The 13,094-nt window shown below is 39.7% G+C and overlaps 1 protein-coding gene across 5 annotated transcripts in view; it reads right to left on the reverse strand.

Annotated features, from left to right (window-relative positions):
- Nucleotides 1-13,094, reverse strand: part of UEVLD (UEV and lactate/malate dehyrogenase domains) — a 46,718-nt gene that overhangs the window by 4,226 nt on the left and 29,398 nt on the right. For 3 of the 5 annotated variants that reach the window (XM_082844604.1, XM_082844608.1, XM_082844607.1), the window contains 3 exons: nucleotides 11,213-11,383; nucleotides 9,766-9,939; nucleotides 1,483-1,546 (listed from right to left, as the gene is read on the reverse strand). In XM_082844604.1, coding sequence (XP_082700730.1) covers nucleotides 1,483-1,546; nucleotides 9,766-9,939; nucleotides 11,213-11,383 — 409 coding nt within the window. Of the gene's footprint in view, nucleotides 1-205; nucleotides 307-1,482; nucleotides 1,547-9,765; nucleotides 9,940-11,212; nucleotides 11,384-13,094 lie in introns of those variants that run through there. The other 2 variants (XM_082844606.1, XM_082844605.1) reach the window with 2 other exon arrangements.

The following is a 13,094-nucleotide window of genomic DNA, read 5'->3' on the forward strand; positions in this document are numbered from 1 at the left end:
CTTTCTCTAGTTGTGTCAAGCGGGGGCTACTCTTTGTTGAGGTGCACCGGCTTCTCATTGCAGTGGCTTCTCTTGTTGCGGAGCACAGGCTCTAGGCACGTGGGCTTCAGTAGTTGTGGCACGTGGGCTCAGTAGTTGTGACTCACAGGCTCTAGAGCGCAGGCTCAGTAGTTGTGGCACACGGGCTTAGTTGCTCTGCAGCATGTGGGATCTTCTCGGACCAGGGATCGAACCCGTGCCCCCTGCATTGGCAGGCGGATTCTTAACCACTGCGCCATCAGGGAAGTCCCCTAGTGCCATATAACTCTTGAGAAGAATATAAGTAGATTTATATGTACAATAATGGGAAAATATCCAAGATTTATTATTAAGGAAACAAAGCAAGTTGCAAGATAATATAAATAGCATACATTATTATAAAAATAATAATAAATAATAATGATAATGTTTGCAGAAGCATGGGAAAAAATGTTTGGATACGTGGACACTAAACTGTTAACAGTGGTTGTTTCTGGAGAATGGAATTACCCCTGCTTTTCACTTTCTCCTATATAGATATCTGCAGTATTTAAAGTTTTATCTTTGCTGTATACCAGAAACTAACACAACATTGTAAATCAACTATATTTCAATAAAAAAATAAATAAAAATGAAGTTTTATGAGAGCATACATTCGTTTTATAACTAATTAAAAGTGATACAAATTAAACAAACATGTTTGAATTCCTTCCTTTTAAAAGCTATAAATGCAGCATTATATAGAGAAGCAGATTAGAATGGATTATACAACATACTACTCTTCTCAATAAGAGAATATTCTTTCTAGTTGTTATATTCTAAAAACCATAAACTGCAGGTTTAAAAAGCTAAAAATCACCACTCAGAATTCAGGAAAGGATGTTATTATGTGACAGTAAAACAACAAATGGCATGAAAATATACAGTATGTAGAGTCCACCCTATCGGGTCCAGACCCCAGGAAGGCCTCTGAATAAACACAAAAGATACGAGGATCTGTGCATTATACTTTGTTTTTGCCTGAATTCATAATGTGGGTTATCCATTCATATTAGACTAATTTCCAAATGTATTTATGTGTAATTAATAAATACATATTGATTTTTAAGTGGTATAGACAAATTCTCTTCTACATTTAAGAAAATATCCAATACCCTCAGATATAGGATCCTATATCCTAAATATAGGAGCAGTAAATCACTGCCTACAAATAAGGAAACTATTCTACCCTCTAACGAGTCAACTGTATATTGAAATATTAAGCTTGCAAAGCACTCTTAGATCTACTTTGAGATAAGAAATCAAAGAATAGAAAACATTGTTCTCATGTACTTTGGTTTTGTCCATACTCGTAAGTTTTGTTTGCAGAAGCCCGGTAAGTACATGCTGTGCAAACAGCTGCTACATTAGCTATGAAGTATATGGTTTTTAGTTGGATAAATGCAAAACTACACTAAGTATTACCTGTTGGACAGCTGCACCTGAGAGTTATGCCTTGTTACGTCCTCTTGGCCACCCCATGTGGGCACTAAAAATTAAATGAAAAACTGATTATATTTCATCAATAACTCTCTTAGGATTAAGATGTGATAAATGATCATCTGCAGTTAAGGGTATTAACTGTATTAAACTGTATTAAACTTTTTTTATTAACTGTATTAAACTTTTTTTTTTTCTTTTTGCGGTACGCGGGCCTCTCACTGTTGTGGCCTCTCCCGTTGTGGAGCACAGGCTCCGGACGCGCAGGCTCAGCGGCCATGGCTCACGGGCCCAGCTGCTCTGCGGCATGAACCCGTGTCCCCTGCATCGGCAGGTGGACTCTCAACCACTGCGCCACCAGGGAAGCCCTAAACTTTAAAGAAACATTTTCCCCCCTTCTAGCTAGAGTTATATTTTTCCACTGGTGGCACTAAATGTGCTGTACTGATTGCCTGGGGTGAGAAAGACTTTGAGCTGCAGTTCCCCCAAAACATGATCCCCAAAGTCTACTTGCAGCCCCTTACCTGTTCTCTCTCAACAACACTGGGCCATTTTACTGTCCAAGTAGAAAGCTTTCTTTTCTCAGCAGGCAATGCATAATAGGCTCCCATGTGCTGCAAGCACTTGGCATTTGCTCCACTGGGAACCATACATACATACATACATGCCACGCGGCTTGCAAGATCTTAGCTCTGGCCAGGGATTGAACCCAGGCACAACAGTGAAAGCGCCAAGTCCTAACCACTGGACCGCCAGGGAATTCCCACAAGTCTTCTAAACTGCATTCAAGATTAGGCCAGTTAGTGATGTGTCAGCAACAAAGGACAGCTTCCCCTCCTCAAACTGATTATAAGCTTCCAGGGGGCAGGGATCATGTGTTTTTCTTTTGTGTCCTCCAACACAGATTCTTTACCACAGTAAAGAATGCACGGGATGGGCTTCCCTGGTGTCACAGTGGTTAAGAACCTGCCTGCCAATGTAGGGTACACAGGTTCGTGTCCTGGTCCAGGAATATCCCACATGCCACAGAGCAGCTAAGCCCGTGCGCCACAACTACTGAGCCTGCGCTCTAGAGCCCGCAAGTCACAACTACTGAAGCTCGCGAGCCACAACTACTGAAGCCTGCATGCCTAGAGCCTGTGCTCCGCAACAAGAGAAGCCACTGCAATGAGAAGCCCGCGCACTGCAACGAAGAGTAGCCCCCGCTCGCTGCAACTAGAGAGAGCCTGCACGCAGCAATGAAGACTGCAACGAAAAATAATAAATAATTATTTATTTATAAAAAATAAAAATAGGGGCTTCCCTGGTGGCGCAGTGGTTGAGAGTCCGCCTGCCGATGCAGGGGACATGGGTTCGTGCCCCGGTCCGGGAGGATCCCACATGCCGCGGAGCGGCTGGGCCCGTGAGCCATGGCCGCTGAGCCTGCGCGTCCGGAGCCTGTGCTCTGCAACGGGAGAGGCCACGACAGTGAGAGGCCCGCATACCACAAAAAAAATAAAAATAAAAAAAAATAAAAATAAAAATAGTAAATAAAATAATTTTATTAGTAAATAATAAAAAAATAAATTTATTTTAAAAAAGAATGCACAGGAGATAATATGAGCTGACCTTGCACACAATCCATAATTTTTAAAGTATTTTTATTTATTTATATATTTTTAATTGTTTTCTTTTTTTTTTGCTGTGTTGGGTCTTGGTTGCTGCGCACGGGCTTTTTCTAGTTGCAGTGAGTGGGGGCTACTCTTTGTTGCAGTGCTCGGGCATCCTCTAGCAGTGGCTTCTCTCGTTGCGGAGCACAGGCCTTAGAGCACACGGGCTTTAGTAGTTGTGGCACATGGGCTCAGTAGTTGTGGCTCACGGGTTCTAGAGCGCAGGCTCAGTAGTTGTGGCGCATGGGCTTAGCTGCTCCGCGGCATGTGGGATCTTCCCAGACCAGGGATTCGCAGGCAGATCCTTCCTTCCTTCCTTCCTTCCTTCCTTCCTTCCTTCCTTCCTTCCTTCCTTCCTCCCTTCCTTCCTCCCTCCCTCCCTCCCTCCCTTCCTTCCTTCCTTTATTTATTTTTGGCTGCGTTGGGTCTTTGATTCTGTGCGAGGGCTTTCTCTAGTTGTGGCGAGTGGGTGCCACTCTTCATCGCGGTGCGCGGGCCTCTCACTATCGTGGCCTCTCCTGTTGCGGAGCACAGGCTCCAGACGCGCAGGCTCAGTAGTTGTGGCTCATGGGCCTAGTTGCTCCGCGGCATGTGGGATCTTCCCAAACCAGGGCTCGAACCCGTGTCCCCTGCATTGGCAGGCAGATTCTCAACCACTGCGCCACCAGGGAAGCCCCAGATTCTTAACCACTGTGCCACCAGGGAAGTCCACAATCCATAATTATATTAAACAAAGAGGAAAACATAGTTGCAACAGTTAAGTTGAAAAACATCGAAAAGTTTTAAAAGTTTTTATGTTAAGTTAAAAAAGAAGCTAAACCAAACATTGTTACATGAAAAATATAAATACATGTGGACAAATTAAGGGGTTTTAAAAAATGTTTCACTTGAATGGAAGGGCTATACATGAATTATTTTCTAAAACAAAATTTTGGCACATTATTAGTATATTCACAATATAGAGAAAATTGCAGGGAAATATCTGCTAAATGAAACACAGCATTCACAGACCTTGGAAAGATAAATAAAAAGGGCAGGTAGGTATAAGAAAAGACAAATACAAAGAAGTCTGGAATTTAATTATGAGTATTACTGCCATTATATATTACACACATAATCACGTTTTATCTTTCCTCTGAGTTTGGACTTATAAGAGCCATGAGAAAACAATGTTTGGGGAGAGGGAGAAAGCTTCACTATGTTCAAATTTGCTTCTGACACAGTCATTAGGATTTTCAGTTAAGTTTAGATGGACTGAATTATTTCATTTTTTTTGTTCATTTACTGCCCAACCCTTCACACTTCCTAAATATATATTTATCCTAGTTTAAGAAGCCCTTTCAAATAATGCATCTAATCAATCCTAATCTTTCTGGTTCTACTCCTTAAAAACAGTAATCCCCTGACCCCAAAAATTTTAATTAAAAATGACCATGTGATCTCTCTTTTCCATTACATATAACACCTATCCTTTAGGTTAAGATTGATGCCCAAAGCAGATGATCTAACACTCTGTTTTGAGGTCCAGCCCTTGGGTTTCTAAAACACCATTTGAAGGAGTTATCTGCAGTTTACATATGATTTCAATATCACAGCTAAAAATAGCAGCTCCAAAGCACATGTTCTACTGACTAATTTGGTGGGGCACTGTATGAATGACCCTTGGATACAACAAGATGGTATCAGGATCATTCATTAATTTCAAAACATATTTACTGAGGCCGTTCCAAGCTCAACGGGTTTACAGTCTGTCAGGGTGAAGAGACAGGTAAATATGCAATTATAACACAGTGTGATAGTGGTTATAATAGAGGCATAAACTTACTTAACCTGGAGAATTAGGGAAGGCTTCCTGGGAGAGGTGGCACTCAAGCCCAGTCTTTTTTTTTTTTAAATAAATTTATTTATTTATTTATATTTATTTTTGGCTGCACTGGGTCTCCGTTGTTATGCGCGGGCTTTCTCTAGTTGCGACAAGCAGGGGCTACTCTTTGTTGCAGTGCACCGGCTTCTCATTGCGGTGTCTTTTCTTGTTGCAGAGCACGGGCTCTAGGCACGCAGGCTTCAGTAGTTGGGGCACGCGGGCTCAGTAGCTGTGGCTCACGGGCTCTAGAGTGCAGGCTCAGTAGTTGTGGCGCACAGACTTAGCTGCTCCGCGACAATGTGGGATCTTCCCGGACCAGGGCTCGAACCCGTGTCCCCTGCACTGGCAGGCAGATTCTTAACCACTGTGCCACCAGGGAAGCCCTCAAGCCCAGTCTTGAAGGGTAAGCAGGACTTAGCCAAATTAATGAATGTTCAGGTAAAGGAAGCATCAGGTGCAAAGGCAAGGCGGCATGAGAGTGCATGAACCCTTTGGGAAGCTGCAAGTTGATCATCTGACTAGCATAAAATGCTTGTCAGAATGGCAGAAGATGAAGCTGAGGAAGGAAGCATGAAACAAATCCTAAAGGGTCTTATATGTCATGTAATTCCTCCTCCAGGCTGTAACTGTCATTTGTCTCTGAAATACTTAAATAATTTCACTTACATATCTGCCATTCTTATAACTCTGTTTCTAAACCCTAATACTGCATTATTTCAAAGTGTAGTTTTCCATGTCCCTTTGCCAATTTTCTATTCATGACCATCTCGCCGTCTTGATCATTGTAGTAACAGCTACCATTTAGTGAGTGTTTACTCTGTGCCAGGCACTGTACTAAATGCTTAAGATAAATTATCTAATTAAGTCACAGCAAGAAAAAGTACAGCTTTGGAGTCAGACCAGGGTTCAAATTGCAGTTCTGCCCTTACAAAATGTGTAAACCTTGGACAAATTGTTAACCTCATTGAATCTTAAGCTTCCTCACATATTGATTTGGAAAACTACCACTTCCTTCATGGAGTGTTTTTAAATTTTAAATGAGATATGCAAAGCATTTAATACTCAATAAAAAATAATTCTAATTTTGCTATTACTGTGGTGTCACCTATGCAAAGATATAACCAACTGGTGTCCATACATGAAACCAGCAGAGGGAGCCTCTAATCCATTTCTGGCTTCAAGACCAAGGTAATTATCGGTGGATAGAACTGCCTCTGAAACAAAGTAGAAGACAGAATAAAAAGTGATCTGATAGCAGTACCTAGAAGGGAGATAGGGAGATGGGCTGGGGAGTACATAGGTACCTTCAATGGTATTTGTATTGTTCTTAATTGAGTATGGATTCATGAATGTTTGTTCTACTATGATGCTTTAAAACATACATATATGCTATACATATTCTTTTATATGTGTCAAATATTACATAATGTTATATTTAAGTGATCTCAATTCACATGCACCTACATCTCTCCATTTCTAGTTCCTACTTGAGAGCTCCCTTCCTTGTGCTTTTGTCTTACTTCCCTTGGACCTCTCTTATTGCAAGTCAACACTGCCTTTCCTATATTAGACTCCAAGCTGCCTAAAGACAGGGTCAGGTTCTTATTCATTTATGTAGCTCCAACAGCAGTCAGCACAGTACCTTAGGTTTATTTATCAAGTCACACCATCCTTTATTTTCTCTTTACAATTTGAGATATTAATATAACCATATTGTGAAATGTTCTTATTCATTCAAAAATTATAACTTATTAGGGGGACTGGTTAAATAAATTTTGGTATATCCAGTAGTTTAAAAGGATGAGCAAGATCTATATATGTTATTATGCAATCATCTCCAAGTCATATCAATAAGTAAAAGGGCAAGATGGAGAATGATGTATTATGTATATTTCATACATGTGCTTGTCCATACACAGAACATTTCTGCAAGGTTGCATGGCTTCTAGAGAGACGGACTGGGTGTCTGGCATAGAAGGGAGACTTATTTTTCACTTCACATTTTTTTGTACTATTTAATCCTTTTACAATGTGAAAGTATGACTTTAACTAAAAGAACAGCTTAATAATTTACTCTTTCAATAAGGAGAAGGTACACACACAAAATTCAAATTGGATCAGAATAAACAGCAGTTTAACAAAAGAATAAATATCTTGAGACAACATATGGTTAATTACCACATAGCTAGCAAGAGCTTTTAGCTCAAAGGAATGAAGGAATCACTGTGCAATGATGTGATCAGGAAAAGCTTCAAAGGGTAAGGTAAGAGAGACTTGACCTAGGTCTTGAAGAATGAGATTTGAATATGCTGAGAGAGAAAGAGAAGGGATTATGGGAAAGGTAATGCAACGGGCAAAGGTCCCTGTGGCTGAAGCAAAGCTGTGGGGTGGGGCCGAGATGCACAAGACCTGGGTTTTAGCCCCGCTTTGACCTGAAAAGCTACAGCCTCCTGGGGAGGTCACTCTTACCATCCCTGCCTCCATTGCTGGCTCCCTACAACAAACTGTAATTGATGATCCCTTGGGTCGCTTCCAGCTCTCTAATAACATGACTCTCTCCATAACTGTAATTGGGGAGGAAGATTAAGACTGCATTTTGGGACTCCTTGAATGGCAAGCAAAAGAGTTTAATAATTTGGTCAGAGGAAGCCTGTGAAAGTTTTTGAAAAGAGGAACGTGACTTAGGAACATTGAATTAATATGTGCAACATACTGCAAATACTGTAAGTTTTAGCTAATACCATTATTAATTTGGCATCATTTACAGGGTAGACTAGAGGGAAAAGAGCACATTAACTGGGAGATCTGCAATAATCAGGCAAGCAGGAGATCAACATGGACCAGAATTCAAATGGTAGTAGTGAGTAAACTCTGGGGTCTTGAGTTTGTTTGAATCCCTAGACATTTGTTACTCTAATACATCTGCTCCAAGTTCTTATTTGCTCCCCTCTTCTAGTTCTATTGATTAGTTTTTAGTGTCAGGAAGCATTCTGAGCCTGAAAAGCTATCTCTGCTTGAATCACACTGTCAGGTTTTGTCAAGGTTTATTCTATAGCCTGACTCTTTCTAGCACTGAACTTTCTAGGTGGCCAGTGCAGATTTATACAGATTTAAAATCTTCCTCCAGTTCTCCAGTTAAATGATCACTTCCTCACAGGCAGAGAAGTTCTTTTCTACATTGTTCTCTACCCTACAGCACCTACAGGCTGAATAGAGTAATAGTAATATACTTTAAATGAGGAAGCAATGATTAATTTTCCCCAAATTACCTTTTTAGCACATTACCCGCATGCTCAAATACCTTTAATATTTCCCCTCTGCCTAAGAATCACTTTCCAGCTCTTTATCAGGTATTCAAGGATCTCCAAAATGTGAAAGCAACCAAGTTTATCTGGTTGAAACTCTGCAACAACCAGTCTAGATATTTTTATCCCATGACCATGCCATACTTAAGTGTGTGCCTTTGCCTGTTTTCCCATTCCTGGAATGTCTGTCCCATTCTTTGCTATTTATTCAAATCCTATTCATTCTTCCAAAGTACAGTTCAATGATGGCCTACACAGAATTTTCTCCAGTCAGTTCAACCCATGTTAAATGCTCACTCATAAGTGTCTAAGCACTGTAAGTCTAAAATATATTCATTTTGGCACTTAATCAAATAGTATCCGATACTTTCATTGTTAGCCAAAACATCTTCTAAATATTTTTCTTGTTGCTCTAAAATAATTTTTAAGTATGATGAAGGAAGAGACTATGCTCTGTGCCTCTTTTGTATCATACTAACATCTTATATAGTAGTGAGAAGAGTAGATACTCATATACTTGTTTAAATGAATAAAAATGAACAAACTTAGGATAAAGCACTTTTATCACCTAACCAACCTGACTTTATAGCATGAGGGAAAAATAAAGAAAAAAGAGATTCTTGAATCAAATAGGGAAAGCATTCATTTGGGATAGGAAAAGGGGCTTTCAAATCCAGGGGACTGTATTTTTTTTTTTTTTTTTTTGCGGTACGCGGGCCTCTCACTGCTGTGGCCTCTCCCGTTGTGGTGCACAGGCTCTGGACGCGCAGGCTCAGCGGCCATGGCTCACGGGCCTAGCCGCTCCGCGGCATGTGGGATCTTCGCGGATCGGGGCACGAACCCTTGTCCCCTGCATCGGCAGGCGGACTCTCAACCACTGTGCCACCAGGGAAGCCCGAGGGGACTGTATTTTATGAATGCTTTCTGTGGTAGGGACAGAGCAGAGAGCAAGTAGCTGGTAAAAAAAAAAGGCCATAAGGGTAAATAAAGAATGAAAATTCTGTTTAAAAAGGTGAGAAACAGACAGGAGGTATGTACCTAGGGAGAAAGTCTGAACTTAGGGAAAGGTAAGCAAGATTGTAGGATGGGAGAGTAAAGGCAAGAGTTCTGTATATGCTTTAGGGTTTATGTAAATGTTGCTCTCCAGAAAATTAAACTTTTAAATTGATCCTGGATGCTGAAATTCAAATACAAAATATAAAAAGATAAATAAAAATATATAACCTAAGGGGGTCTTGCCTTTTACTTACAGAAAAGTAAATACAATCAGAATGACATGTTTGCAAAGTATATTCACAATACAGGGCCTGTCACACAAAAGGCAATGTGGAAAGAAAGCCAATTAAGCGCCGCAATTTTGGAGTCCCCAGAACTGTGCATATCATGCATATCATGGCCTCTGGTGATGTAGGTTATCAATATACATAACTAATAAACATGTATTTCTTACCTTTGTCTTCTCCCTGCTCACCAATAACCCATACTTCTCTTCCTGAAGTCTGTGCCTTCAAAACATTTGTAATAATATATTGTAATCTCTGTGAATCCAGATTGCAACCAATTCCAATCACTCGATTTGCAGGAAATGCACTCAGTTTCCACGTCACATAGGTCATGATTTCCACTAAATATTACATACAAGGTGAAAATATAAATATTTTAAAAAATGTACTTCTAGCCTAGTTCCTAAACAAAATATTTATTATTTTAATAAGTATATTAAAACTTGCATATACTCTTCTTAGGTCCTAAATGCACTATGAAGCATAACATATTTTAAAATTTATTATATATTATGTAAATTTAATATATTTTAATTTTAATTAATAATTAAAAACAACTAACCAGGTTTCAGCATGATCTTACATAACTTTGCTGTTAAATATAAATTTTTAAGAGAGGAAAACAGATAATTTCCTAGAGCAGTTAAGCGAGAAAGATGAAAACTGGGTACAGAAAATCAGAAAATAATTTTTTTCATTGATCAAGTTCTCTTTTATATCTAGCTTAAGCTGAATTTCTATCTTTAAATTAAAATACTGATTCATATACCACCACCATGCTATACAGCATTATCAACAAAACTACAACTATTTTTTTCTTATGTGACAAAATGATGTCAGGAATTTTTTTTTTTTCTTTTTTTGCGGTACGCGGGCCTCTCACTGCTGTGGCCTCTCCCGTTGCGGAGCACAGGCTCCGGACGCGCAGGTTCAGTGCCCATGGCTTATGGGCCCAGCCGCTCCGCGGCATGTGGGATCTTCCCAGACTGGGGCACGAACCCGCATCCCCTGCGTTGGCAGGCGGACTCCCAACCACTGCGCCACCAGGGAAGCCCAGATGTCAGGAATTAAACCAACATCCCTCAATCAATTGCTATAGGAGAACAAGTGAAATTCATATCATACTCCTATACTGGGAACATTAAAAAAAAATCTGTTCACCAATTTGAGTCCAGTACCACCTAATTCTTTGAAAAAAATTTCTCAAATAATTTGAGAAACAATTTAAAATACAAAATGTTAAAAATGCACTCTGGTGTGCTCACTAACATTTTATGACACTTCAGAGTTAACAAAGGAGCCTTCCTATAATCTACTGCATCTTTCTCTTGGGCGTTTAACCATTTTCTCACTGAGAAAGGCATGGCTAACAACCTGGAACATATTAATAGTAATATTATATAAAAAATTGTAAGTTGTAACCTTCTAGTTAATGACAGTCAGAAGAAGTAACTGGTTGACAGGATATGGAAAATACTGCATTGTTCATCATAAGAGCAATTTAACTGAATGCTCTGGCTGTCCCTTTATAACCTTGTTTTATGACTTTTATCAGATATGGCAATTCTACTGATACACTGGACCACCAAATTTATTTAAAATAAAGTCTTGTACCTGGCTGAGATGCAACGAGCAGGATGCCATGTGGACTATAATGTCCCAGAGCTGCAACAAAGGCTCTGAACATATCCACATTTCTCTGTACCACGTCGAGGTAGGACTGAGAACTACCCAGAGAGTTGACTGTGAAGATCACCACCTTGGAATGAGTAGAGGCAGACAAATCTAATGAATAAAAAGAAACAGTCTGAGTTCAAGATAAAGGTTTTAACCAAGTTCTTGTTCATGATAATCAGGTTCTTCTTTTCTACAATTAGACAGCTTTTAGCACAATTGCCTCTAGATCAATCCTGTGTCCATAGGAAGAATACAAAGTGCTGAGGTTTGCCTCCAGAAAGAGGATTAAAAGCAAGAGTGTATCCCAGGGGAGGAAAGAGCAAAAAAGATAAAATAAATTATAGAATCCAGACTCCACAAACAGGGAATTAGGTTTCTACGTAATTCACAATTTTCTTAGAAAAAATAAATAATATGCTATAGGCAGAATGCACCTATAATCAATTACATCACTGATTTTTTTTTAAGCTCTAGGTCCATCCATGTTGCTGCAAATGGCATTATTTCATTCTTTTTATGGCTGAGTAATATTCCATTTTTTATATATACCGCATCTTTTTCTTTTTAATTTTTATTGGAGTATAGTTGCTTTACATGTTGTGTTAGTTTCTATGGTACAACAAAGTGAATCAGCTATACATATACTTATATCCCCTCTTTTTTGGATTTCCTTCCTATTTAGGTCACCATAAAGCATTGAGCAGAGTTCCCTGTGCTATACAGTAGGTTCTTATTAGTTATCTATTTCATACATAGTATCAATAGTGTATATATGTCAATCCCAATCTCCCAACTCATCCCACCCCCCCTTCCCCCTTGGTATCCATATGTTTGTTCTCATCACTGATTTTTAAACTGCGAGTTTAGGAGTCCTAGACCTCCTTGAAAGTGACTAAGAGGCCATGTAGGAATGGGAATAAGCAGAAAGAAAGCTGGCAGGCACAGCATAGTGTTGTTTGTATCTGTTTTATTTATTAAGGATTCTACTCCAAAGAGGAAAAAAATTATTTGAAAATCTTTAAATCAAGATAAAACATCTTGGCTCATTTTTTTTACTGACTTTTCCTTACATTGAAGCCCAGTGTCTTGGTTTTAGGTTCTTCTAATGGGGCTTACATGTAAGCAACTGTTATGACTTAGGAAAAGCTGTTCTCCAGAATTCACGTCTCTGATCCTCAAGCATACTTATGCTATTTTACAACTACATTACTCTCTATTACACAGTGTGTTTTACAGAAGTACATGCCAAAACAGTGGCCAGAATTATAAGTATCAGAAACAACAGAAAAATAATAAAGTAACTAGGGTGATATCAGTTCAGTCAACATGTGTAAATGATTATTAGCATCTCAGCAAGACAATGAGTAGATTCCAGGGTTTATAGTCTTTTTTTTTTTTTTTTTTTTTTTTTTTTGCGGTACGCGGGCTTCTCGCTGCCATGGCCTCTCCCGTTGCGGAGCACAGGCTCCAGACGCGCAGGCCCAGCGGCCATGGCTCACAGGCCCAGCCTCTCCGCGGCATGTGGGATCCTCCCCAACCAGGGCACGAACCCACATCCCCTGCATTGGCAGGCGGGCTCTCAACCACTGTGCCACCAGGGAAGCCCCAGGGTTTATAGTCTTAATTAAGCCTATAAGGCCATTTTCCTAAACAAGTTGCAGAATGAAACCCTTGTGTAAGGTGTCCACTGGGAAATGTATTATCCCATTTTAATTCATAATCTGACACAGCTGTGGGGGTAGAGCCAAAAACTGAAGTCCTGCATCTTAATTATGATTCTTCATGAGTCCTCTTAAGTAAATAAGGCCTATGTTCTAGT

Source organism: Leucopleurus acutus, assembly GCF_964270905.1.
Source record: "Leucopleurus acutus genome assembly, chromosome: 8".
Taxonomy (NCBI): Eukaryota; Metazoa; Chordata; class Mammalia; order Artiodactyla; family Delphinidae; genus Leucopleurus; species Leucopleurus acutus.